Raw genomic sequence first — 12,144 nt, 5'->3', positions numbered from 1 at the left:
AGCTAATGGGATAGAGCTCCAGCTGCTGCAAAACTACAATTCCCATAATGCACTTCTGCTCCCCATACCTGAACTTATGTCCTTCAAAAAAGTTCTCTTTTTTTCCCGCAAAATCAGCATAAAAGAGTGTATGACAAGTATCCTTTCACTGAAAGTTATAAGATTTTGATATTGTTCTTATTCCATATGACATACACATTTAAAGGGATACTCTGACGAAAAAACTTTTCTTTTAAATCAACTGGTGTCAGAAAGTTATATAGATTTGTAATTGACTTCTATTGAAAAATCTCAAGTCTTACAGTACTTATCAGCTGCTGTATGTCCTGCAGGGAGTGGTCTGACACAGTGCTCTCTGCTGCCACCTCTGTCCATGTCAGGAACTGTCCAGAGCAGGAGAGGTTTTCTATGGGCATTTGCTACTGCTCTGGACAGTTCCTGACATGGACAGAGGTGGCAGCAGCGAGCACTGTGTCAGAATGGAGAGAATACACGACTTCCTGCAGGACACACAGCAGCTGATAAGTACTGGAAGACTGGAGATTTTTATATAGAAGTAAATTACAAACCTGTTGATTAAAAGAATATATACATTTTTTTCACCTTTTAAAAGGTACTTTGTGTAAAGCACTAGGTTTATCACAAAGACATCAAAAGGGTCCAGGTGCTGAGACTCCAGCAGTGAGAGATCCACAGCTGTGTATTTCCCAAAAGTGAGATGCCACTGTGTCTATAAGAGTGAGCGGATACCTCCTCAGACATGTGACATGAAGCCGGGAATGAAGACGCTAAGCTCACACTGCTGCCAGCTCATTCCAGCAATGGCTCACCCCAAACCGAGCAAACCTACTGATACATCTCTATGACATTTCTATACATCTCTATCATGTTTTTTGATGACAGCCACTTGGCATATAAATTAGGAGACTTTCTTGTATGTTTTACTCTGTCCAATTCCTCAATCCTAAAGACTTAAGGACTTGAATCTGTATAGTCTGGAGGAAGAAGGGAAAGGGGGGACATAATGGAAACCTTTATATATGTTACAGGGGGAAGAAGGGAAAGGGGGGACATGATGGAAACCTTTATATATGTTAGAGGGGGAAGAAGGGAAAGGGGGGACATGATGGAAACCTTTATATATGTTAGAGGGGGAAGAAGGGAAAGGGGGGACATGATGGAAACCTTTATATATGTTACAGGGGGAAGAAGGGAAAGGGGGGACATGATGGAAACCTTTATATATGTTACAGGGGGAAGAAGGGAAAGGGGGGACATGATGGAAACCTTTATATATGTTACAGGGGGAAGAAGGGAAAGGGGGGACATGATGGAAACCTTTATATATGTTACAGGGGGAAGAAAATGAACACAAGAACAAGAGGAAACAGTGAGAGGTTACTGGGGGAAAGATCAGAAGCAACGTGAGAAAATATTATTATACTGAAAGAGTAGTACATGCCTGGAACAAACTTCCAGCAGATGTGGTTGGTAAATTTACAATCACTGAATGTAACCTGCCTGGTATATACATATATCTATGCTAAGATAATAAGAAAACAAAAATACTAAAAGAGCAGATGACTAGATGGAGCGGGGGGGGGGGGGGGGGGGGGCTTTTTCTGCTAACAATCTTCTATGTTTTTAACTTGCATTGTGGGACATGGAAGAAGGTGAAGAATTGAAGTGAAGGTGGTCATAAAGTGTTACCCATCCTCCCCTCTACACTGATACAGGCACTGACTACTCCACATTGCTTACATGCTCCCAGTCCTCAGTGCATGTGAAGAAAAAAACACATATAAAGGTCTCCACACATGTCAGAGAGACGATCTCCCTCAGACCACCGATACGTGTGCTCACCTGGCCATATGAATAATTTCTATTAAAAGAGGAGGACAATGCACTACCTGCCTCCTATCAGCACAATATCCCCCATGGCGACAAAGCATGTGTGTTACATCCAGTATATACAACCCTAACAAAGAACCCTGAGGCTTTATTCATTACATCAGTGAAAAACTCTCGAAAATGAGAGAAAAATATTTGCAAAAATTTCCCAAAATGCAGGGGAACAGAAAGAAGTCCTTTGTATAGAAGTCACACAGTGTCCGGATAGCGAGCAGGTGCATCACTTGCGCGGTTTCTTTTTGTCATGTTTCCGGATGAGGTTGAGGATCTGGTCTCCGGTCACCATCTTGTTGTCGTCCTGATGCTTCCTCTGTTCCTGCCGCTTCTGCTCCTGGACATAGGGTGAGTTCAGCAACTGCGGGGGGAGCAGCGACCCTGTCGGCTGCACTCGCTTCACCAGATCCCAGAAGAGGTGCTTGTTGTTTTTGTTGATAAATGTAATGGCCGTTCCTCGGTGACCCAGCCTTCCTGCTCTGCCAATCTTGGAAGAAAACAGGAGATCAGCGAAGTCTTACACAGCAAATCATATCCACATGGAAACTGAACCGAGCTGCGTATTTTACTATGTTGCCAACATCCCTGTACTCACCTGGTGGACGTATTCATCCATACTTGACGGCATGTCAAAGTTTACAACCAACTTTACATGAACCAAGTCCAGACCTCTGCCCAGGACTCCGGTGCTGACCACAACATCATACCGCCCTTGCAGTAATCCCTTTAGGAAGAGAGGGACATATGGTACTTAAAGGAGTTCTACAGCGAAAATGTTCTCTTCAAAAATCTCAAGTCTTCCAGTACTTATTAGCTGCTGTATGTCCTGCAGAAAGTGGTGTATTGTTTCTAGTGCTGCCATCTCTATCCATGTCAAACTGTCCAGAGCAGTAGCAAATCCCTATAGAAAACCTCTCCTGCTCTGCACAGTTCCTAACATGGACAGAGGTGGCAGCAGAGAGCACTGTGTCAGACTAAAAAGAATACACAACTTCCCGCAGGACATACAGCAGCTGATAAGTACTGGAAGACTGGAGATTTTTGAATATAAGTAAATTACAAATATTATATGCCTTTTTGACACCAGTTGATTTTAAAGTAAAAACTTTTCCCCCCTTTAAAGAAGTCACCTTCCACCATTCAATGGTAAGTGTTCATCTCCATCACTTTACCTGTAGTATCTTAGTCCTTTCTGACTGGGACTTTTCTGAATGAATTGCCACACACTGTAATTCAGTAATCTTATGGATGGCTTCGCTGAGTAAATCCGCACCCAGACGGCAATCCACAAACACCAGTATAGGAGGCTGGAAAAGCTTTGAGTCCTATCGAGAGAAAAAGTGTCACATAAGGAAGGGATGGGGAAGCTGCGACCCTCCAGCTATTGCAAAACTACAATTCCCATCATGCCTCAAAGCTTTAGCTTTGGCTGTCCAGGCATGATGGGAATTGTAGTTTTGCAAGAGCTGGAGGACCGCAGCCTTCCCATCCCTAATGCAAGGGAAAAATATTTGACATTTGTTGGATACCGCCCTAGTCCTGGAAAACATGGATACAGCCGTTTAGATGTTTTCCTGGCAGCATCCAACTTCTGTAGTGGCGGGGAATCAAATGCTGAGCGTTCAGGCTTGGAGTAAGGGGCCTATTCCACGGAGCGATAATCGTTTAAATCGGCCGATTATCGTTCCATGGAATTGAGGCAACGATCAGCTGATGATCGTGTCATCGGCTGATTGTTTATTAAGGTGCAAAGCTAAAATCATCAGACACCGACCGCTCATCGCCGTGTGGAATAGCGATGTGCAGCGGCGACCGACAATTTCACAAGCACCATACATTACCTAAGCATGTTGCAGGTCTTCTCCTTCTTCCTCCCGGTCCCGTGTGCAGCAGCAGCTTCGGTGCAGCCTGTCTTAGCTGACAGACCGCTCAGGCAATCACTGGTTGGGACCGCCGCAGCCTGTGATTGGCTGAGAGGTCTGTCGGCTAAGGCAGGCCGCACTGAAGCTGCTGCTGCACACGGGACCGGGAGGAAGAAAGAGCGCAGGAGAAGACCTGCAACATGTGTAGGTAATATATGGTGTTTAAAACAAGTGCTGCAAGGACATCAGCAAGGATGTCCCTGCAGCCCTTGCTAAACGATTATTGGGACGTGGAATAGGCCCAGTAAACGAGCGCCGATCTAGCAGATCGGCGCTCATTTACATTATTGATCAGGCCCCCATCGGCCCGTGGAATAGCACCTTAAATCGCCGAACCCGAACAGATTGACAGATCTGCTCAACACTACTTATTAGCTATCCTATCTATACTATCCATAGACACAGATAACCCTACGAGATGTGAAGAATGCCCAGGCACAGTGGGCACACTTACATTCAGGATCTCAAATAGCTTCTTCTTCTTGGACGGCTCCTCCACCCACAGTACAATCTGACGGACATTGGCGCACGGCTGGTTCTTCTCGCCGACAGCTATCCGCACCGGGTCCCTCAGAAGCTGCTGGGAAAACCTCTCAATACCATCAGGAATGGTGGCCGACACCAGCACGGTCTGGCGATCTACCGGGGTGTGTTCCAAAACCTCAAGCACTTGCTGCTGAAACCCCATCTTCAGCATCGTGTCCGCCTGCAGAAAGTGAACGTATGTCTGACATCAGCGTCATCATTCTGCACAATAAGACTCTATGGGGGAGATTTATCAAACATGGTGTAAAGTGAGACTGGCTCAGTTGCCCCTAGCAACCAATCAGATTCCACCTTTCATTTTGCAAAGAGTCTGTGAGGAATGAAAGGTGGAATCTGATTGGTTGCTAGGGGCAACTGAGCCAGTTTCACTTTACACCATGTCTGATAAATCTCCCCCTAAATCCCTATGAGGAGGAAAGAGTGGCTCATATACACTCACCGGCCACTTTATTAGGTACACCATGCTAGTAACGGGTTGGACCCCCTTTTGCCTTCAGAACTGCCTCAATTCTTCTTGGCATAGATTCAACAAGGTGCTGGAAGCTTCCTCAGAGATCTTGGTCCATATTGACATGATGGCATCACACAATTGCCGCAGATTTGTTGGCTGCACATCCATGATGCGAATCTCCCGTTCCACCACATCCCAAAGATGCTCTATTGGATTGAGATCTGGTGACTGTGGAGGCCATTTGAGTACAGTGAACTCATTGTCATGTTCAAGAAAACGGTCTGAGATGATTCTAGCTTTATGACATGGCGCATTATCCTGCTGAAAGTAGCCATCAGATGTTGGGTACATTGTGGTCATAAAGGGATGGACATGGTCAGCAACAGTACTCAGGTAGGCTGTGGCAATGCAACGATGCTCAATTGGTACCAAGGGGCCCAAAGAGTGCCAAGAAAATATTCCCCACACCATGACCCCTGTTCTTAGCTGAGCGGAGTGGCACCCGGTGTGGTCTTCTGCTGCTGTAGCCCATCTGCCTCAAAGTTGGACGTACTGTGCGTTGAGAGATGCTCTTCTGCCTACCTTGGTTGTAACGGTTGGCTATTTGAGTCACTGTTGCCTTTCTATCAGCTCGAACCAGTCTGCCCATTCTCCTCTGACCTCTGGCATCAACAAGGCATTTCCGCCCACAGAACTGCCGCTCACTGGATGTTTTTCCTTTTTCGGGCCATTCTCTGTAAACCCTAGAGATGGTTGTGCGTGAAAATCCCAGTAGATCAGCAGTTTCTGAAATACTCAGACCAGCCCTTCTGGCACCAACAACCATGCCACGTTCAAAGGCCCTCAAATCACCTTTCTTCCCCATACTGATGCTCGGTTTGAACTGCAGGAGATTGTCTTGACCATGTGTACATGCCTAAATGCACTGAGTTGCCGCCATGTGATTGGCTGATTAGAAATTAAGTGGTAACGTGCAGTTGGACAGATGTACCTAATAAAGTGGCCGGTGAGTGTATATCAGAACAATAAATATGGCGGATGGCGGTGGGGCGAGTACCGATATTCACTTACCTCGTCCAGGATCAGGATCTTCAGTTCTCTGAGGTTTACAGCATTCTGATTGATGATTTCTATAAGTCTTCCAGGAGTTGCAATAATAAGCTGAAAAGATTGTAGGAAGAAAAAGTCTTACACAAAAATCAATGGAATAACAGATCCAACTCAATCCGGGGAGAGTTTACTAAATATCACTGCGTCCTATGCTTAAAGGGGTACTCAGATTATTTTTTCTTTCAGATCAACTGGTGCCAGTAAGTTATACAGATTTGTCATTTTCTTTTGTCTTCCAGTAATTATTAGCTGATGTATGTCCTGCAGGAAGTGGTGTATTCTGTGTGACACAGTGCTCTCTGCTGCCACCTCTGTCCGTGTCAGGAACTGTCCAGACCAGTAGCAAATCCCCATAGAAAACCTCTCCTGTTCTGGACAGTTCCTGACATGGACAGAGGTGGCAGCAGAGAGCACTGTGTCAGACTGGAAAGAATCCACCACTTCCTGCAGGACATACAACAGGGGATAAGTACTGGAAGACTCAAGATTTTTAAACAGAGTCAGAGTGCCCCTTTGTTGTCTAATAACAATTATCCCCTATGCACAGGATACAGGGCAGGTGTATGATCACAGGTCTGGTCTTGGGTTACCTGCACGTTTTGTCTCAGCCGATGCAGTTGCGGTGGGAGCGGCATCCCTCCTACCAGTAATGCCGTCTTCATCTGGGGAAGCTTAAACATCAGCTCCTGCGCCTGTTTCTCGATCTGCACGGCCAGCTCTCTCGTGGGCGTCAGAATAAGTGCAGCCGGGGCTTCCTTCTAAACATAATGTATACAAGACGTTGAGGCCAGTTTCCTGGTATCTACATGTATTGTCCTATACGTTATAATAGTACAATTTCACCAATGTATCTTGCTAATGGGGAATGCTGGGAGTATTGCAATATTTTTCGAGTCACAGGTTGGGAACAAATCAGTTGTCTCCTACACCCACAGATGAGGGGATCTTGTTCTACTATATCTTTAGAAAAAAAAAACTGCTACTTTCTTGCAGAAACAGCACCACCCCTGTCTTCAGGTTGTGTGTGGTATTACAATTTGGCTCCATTCACTTCAATGGAACTGCGGTACAAACCCCACACCCAAACCAAGGACAAGAGTGGTGCGGTTTGTGAAATCCAGCAGCCATGTTCTTCTAGGCCTAGACAACCCCTTTAAAGTTTCATGCAAAACCAAGAATAAAACACAATGGAGACACCAATAGACTGTAAGATGATGTGAGAAGATCCCCTCTTAGTCTCCATGTGGTCTTATTCCCATGTGTACACGGAATACCTGTTCCATACATCTGACTACAGCCGGAAGGAGGAACGCCGCAGTCTTCCCGGATCCAGTGTCGGCACTTGCCAGGATGTCTCTTCCCATCAGCCCCACGGGGATCATCTGCATCTGGATGGGGGTCGGAGCTTCGTATCCCGACCGCTTCAGGTTTGTGCAAAGTGTAGGAGGAAAGTTACAATGGTCGAACTCTACAATGGGCCGGCACACCGCTCCACCCTGGACGGAGAGGCCGAGCTGCTGCCGCAAATGGTTAATCTGATCCTGTCCCAGCTGGGCGATGAACTCGTGTTCTCTATAGGTGTAAGTTGTATCATTGGGGGGTGAAGCCTCTGATGTCATAGGATGATGTACAGGGGGTAACGTCACAACGTCCCCTGCATAAGGTGACAGATCTGCGGCCGTGCTCCCTGAGGTTATAGTAACTGATGGCTGAGAGGACGCCGCATCCTCAGGAGACGTCTTCCCTGTACACCGCAGTATGTCCTTGGCTTTACACTCCAGACTACACACATCATGCTCAGTCCGGTCACAGATGTATTCTCCATATCTCCCGCATATAACACAGGCCGGTTCCCCCTGGACGGGCCAGCGCTGGAGTTTACTGTAGGATTTGATGGGTTCATTCTCTTCATCAGAAGCAGGTGGTGGGGATGAAGTAAGCGGAGGTACAGGATGAGGCAGGAGGGGTGGAGAGGCAGAGGCTGGGGCAGATAAGGATAAAGATGATGCATCTACAGGGGCAGATGATGCTGTACATCCAGATGGGGTTGCAAGATTGGATTGCACTGAAGAAGACAATGATGCATGCATTTCTGCATCTTCTGTTAAGGCAGATGGTGAGGCATGTGCTGCGGTCTCTGGTGGTGATGCAGGTGCTGCCATCTCGGATGGCGATGCATGTGCTGCATACTCGGATGGTGATGCTGGTGATGCAGTCTCGGATAGTGATGCTGGTGATGCAGTCTCGGATGGTGCTGCATACTCAGATGGTGATGCAGGTGCTTTATACTCAGCTGATGATGCATGTGCTGCAGTCTCGGATGGCGATGCATGTGCTGCAGTCTCAGATGGTGATGCATGTGCTTCATACTCAGCTGGTGATGCATCTGCTGCAGTCTCGGATGACGATGCCTGTGCTGCATACTCAGATGGCGGTGCATGTTCTGGAGCCTCGGGTGGCGATGCATGTGCTGCAGTCTCGGATGGTGATGCATTTGCTGCAGCCTGGGATGGTGATGCACGTGCTGCAGCCTCGGATGGTGATGCACGTGCTGCAGTCACAGCTGGTGATGCACGTGCTGCAGTCACAGATGGTGATGCACGTGCTGCAGTCACAGATGGTGATGCACGTGCTGCAGTCACAGATGGTGATGCACGTGCTGCAGTCACAGATGGTGATGCACGTGCTGCAGTCACAGATGGTGATGCATGTGCTGCAGTCTCGGATGGTGATGCATGTGCTGCATACTCAGCTGGTGATGCATGTGCTGCAGCATTATGAGGGGTGGCCTGTGCTGCAGCATTATGAGGGGTGGCCTGTGCTGCAGCATTACGAGGGGTGGCCTGTGCTGCAGGCAGGTGATGGGATGAGACATGACAGGAGCCGGGTGGAGAAGTGATGGGGTCCGGCAGGGAGGCATTAGTGACAGCAGGCTGCACCATAGGAGCCACACGGGAGTCCGCACATGGCGGCCCTGGTGCAGTATCAGTGACAGCAGACTGACACCTCGCGGCCTCCGTCCCCCTCCTCTTGCCCCCGGCTCCCCCGCTCTCCTGTCGCCTCTTTACCGCTCTCGGTACAAACATCTTCCCCCGCCGCCCGGTGATCCGCCGTCATTCCTCTATAGTAACTCCGGTTCCGGTCAGCAGGGGTCGCTGTGCTGCAGAGCAATCACTATAGAGACTCAGCATGGTGGGCGGGCGTCGGCAAGTCTTCCGTCTCACACTAATGACGTCATGGCTGTACGTCATGCGGCCGGGTCTCAGTAACTGTAGGGCGGGGACTAGAATGGAGATGATAGAAGGAGATTCCTCGCCTGGAATCTGTATTCTAGCCTGTTCAGTATAGAGCAAGGTAGAATGGAGATGTTAGGAGAAGGTCTACACTCTGCAGTCAGTAATATAGAAGAATTGAGATGTTAGGAGGAGGTCTACACTATGCAGTCAGTAATATAGTACAGTGGAGATGTTAGGAGGAGGTCTACACTCTGCTGTCAGTAATATAGAAGAATGGAGATGTTAGGAGGAGGTCTACACTCTGCAGTCAGTAATATAGAAGAATTGAGATGTTAGGAGGAGGTCCACACTCTGCAGTCAGTAATATAGTACAGTGGAGATGTTAGGAGGAGGTCTACACTCTGCTGTCAGTAATATAGAAGAATGGAGATGTTAGGAGGAGGTCTACACTCTGCAGTCAGTAATATAGAAGAATTGAGATGTTAGGAGGAGGTCCACACTCTGCAGTCAGTAATATAGTACAGTGGAGATGTTAGGAGGAGGTCCACACTCTGCTGTCAGTAATATAGAAGAATGGAGATGTTAGGAGGAGGTCTGCAGTGTGTAACATAGTACAGTGGAGATGTGAGGAGAAGGTCCACACTCTGCAGTCAGTAATATAGAAGAATGGAGATGTTAGGAGGAGGTCTACACTCTGCAGTCAGTAATATAGTACAATGGAAATTTTAGGAGGAGGTCTGTACTCTGCAGTCTGTAACATAGTACAGTGGAAATTTTAGGAGGAGGTCTACAATCTGCAGTCTGTAATATAGTAGAATGAAAATGTTAGGAGGAGATCTACACTGCAGTCAGTAATATAGAAGAATGGAGATGTTAGGAGGAGGTCTACACTCTGCAGTCAGTAATATAGTACAGTGGAGATGTTAGCAGGAGGTCTGCACTCTGCAGTCTGTAACATAGTACAGTGGAAATTTTAGGAGGAGGTCTACACTCTGCAGTCTGTAATATAGTAGAATGGAGATATTAGGAGGAGGTCTACACTCTGCAGTCAGTAATATAAAAGAATGAAGATGTTAGGAGGAGGTCTACACTCTGCAGTCAGTAATATAGAAGAATGGAAATGTTAGGAGGAGGTCTGCAGTCTGTAACATAGTACAGTGGAGATGTGAGGAGAAGGTCCACACTCTGCAGTCAGTAATATAGAAGAATGGAGATGTTAGGAGGAGGTCTACACTCTGCAGTGAGTAATATAGTACAGTGGAGATGTTAGGAGGAGGTCTACACTCTGCAATCAGTAATATAGTACAGTAGAGATGTGAGGAGAAAGTCCACACTCTGCAGTCTGTAATATAGTAGAATGGAGATATTTGGAGGAGGTCTACACTGTGCAGTCTGTAATACAGCAGAATGGAGATTTTAGGAGGAGGTCTACACTCTGCAGTCAGTAATATAGAAGAATGGAGATGTTAGGAGGAGGTCTACACTCTGAAGTCAGTAATATAGTACAGGGGAGATGTTAGGAGGAGGTCTACACTCTGCAGTCAGTAATATAGAAGAATGGAGATGTTAGGAGGTCTACACTCTGCAGTGAGTATCATAGTACAGTGGAGATGTTAGGAGGAGGTCTACACTCTGCAGTCAGTATCATAGTACAGTGGAGATGTTAGGGGGAGGTCTACACTCTGCAGTCAGTAATATAGTACAGTTGGGATGTGAGGAGAAGGTCCACACTCTGCAGTCTGTAATATAGTAGAATGGAGATATTAGGAGGAGGTCTACACTGTGCAGTCAGTAATATAGAAGAAGGTAGTAAAGGACCGTGGAAATCCCGGCTTGTAACGGGCGCTGGTGCAGAGTAAACCACAGATTGACGTGGTATAGTCCATAAAACAGATTTATTATATAAATCGCAACGCGTTTCGGCCACCAAGTGAAAGGGGGGCCTTTATAAACGGCAATATATAAATATAAATGGCAAAATTGGCTCAGAAATGGTGGGTCCGGATGTTAGCTAAGCGTCAATAGGGATAATATTATACGCCATACATGATGTTTTTTGTTTGTTAGGCTAGGTTCATATCACAATTTTGCTATCCGTTTAAGGTATCCGTTCTATGAACAAATGATAAAAAGAGTAGGGGGAGATTTATCAAACATGGTGTAAAGTGAAACAGGCCCAGTTGCCCCTAGCAACCAATCAGATTCCACCTTTCATTTTCCAAAGAGTCTGTGAGGAATGAAAGGTGGAATCTGATTGGTTGCTAGGGGCAACTGGGCCTGTTTCACTTTACACCATGTTTGATAAATCTCCCCCAGTGTATCCATCCACTACTGGTAAATTAAGGGACCATTGGTGGTGCTGAACCTCCCTTTTCTTCAAGCCTTGTTGGAACAGGTGACAATCTCAGCTGCACGAGGCACAGAGACTGCTGTATGTTGCACAAGTACTTTGGTTATAGATGAGGGGGGGGGGGTTATGTGCAAAAATGCTTCTGATCATCGGTGGACAGTGTCACAGAGGCGGGGCTTCTCAGCCATTGAGACCCCTCTCCTTCATTAGATCATTAGGATTGGACCTCCCTCTAGCGACATCACATCAACACCTGTGTTATGTACATCAGCCACTGGGCCTCATGCTGCTGAGATCGTCATCTGTTACAACAGAGTGACAATATCACTTTAAAGGGGTTATCCGGCGCTACAAAAACATGGCCACTTTCTTCCAGAGACAGCACGACTCTTGTCTCCAGTTTAGGCGTGGTTTGCAATTAAAGGAGAAGTCCAGTGAAAATTTTTTTTTAAGTATTGTATTGCCCACCAAAAGTTATACAAGTCCCCAATATACACTTATTACGGGAAACGCTTATAAAGTGCGTTTTTTCTCTGCACTTACTACTGCATCAAGGCTTCAATTCCTGGATAACATGGTGATGTCACTTCCTGGATAACATAGTGATGTCACTTCCTGGATAAC

The 12,144-nt window shown here is 46.7% G+C and overlaps 1 protein-coding gene across 1 annotated transcript; it reads right to left on the bottom strand.

Annotated features, from left to right (window-relative positions):
• Window positions 1–1,979: 1,979 nt before the first annotated feature.
• DDX59 (DEAD-box helicase 59) lies at window positions 1,980–9,220 on the bottom strand. The gene is made up of 7 exons (XM_069968997.1): window positions 7,209–9,220; window positions 6,525–6,692; window positions 5,896–5,985; window positions 4,282–4,533; window positions 3,078–3,230; window positions 2,501–2,629; window positions 1,980–2,392 (listed from the first exon to the last, which is right to left on the bottom strand). The coding sequence occupies exons 1-7, from the start codon at window positions 9,018–9,020 to the stop codon at window positions 2,132–2,134; spliced, it is 2,865 nt and encodes a 954-aa protein (XP_069825098.1). The 5' UTR covers window positions 9,021–9,220; the 3' UTR covers window positions 1,980–2,131.
• Window positions 9,221–12,144: the final 2,924 nt, after the last annotated feature.

The sequence above is a fragment of the Dendropsophus ebraccatus genome, chromosome 4 (genome assembly GCF_027789765.1).
Source record: "Dendropsophus ebraccatus isolate aDenEbr1 chromosome 4, aDenEbr1.pat, whole genome shotgun sequence".
NCBI lineage: Eukaryota > Metazoa > Chordata > Amphibia > Anura > Hylidae > Dendropsophus > Dendropsophus ebraccatus.
Note: the sequence above shows the minus strand (reverse complement) of the source record. Positions and strands in the feature narration are given on the sequence as shown.

What these genes read in the sequence shown, in the direction of transcription:
- DDX59 (XM_069968997.1), bottom strand. Translation starts at nt 9,020, where the DNA reads ATGTTTGTACCGAGAGCGGTAAAGAGGCGACAGGAGAGCGGGGGAGCC. An exon ending in AGATCCTGATCCTGGACGAG is followed by an intron (nt 4,534 to 5,895) that starts GTAAGTGAATAT and finishes CACTTTCTGCAG; the next exon opens with GCGGACACGATGCTGAAGAT. An exon ending in AAAGGACTAAGATACTACAG is followed by an intron (nt 2,630 to 3,077) that starts GTAAAGTGATGG and finishes CTCTTCCTAAAG; the next exon opens with GGATTACTGCAAGGGCGGTA.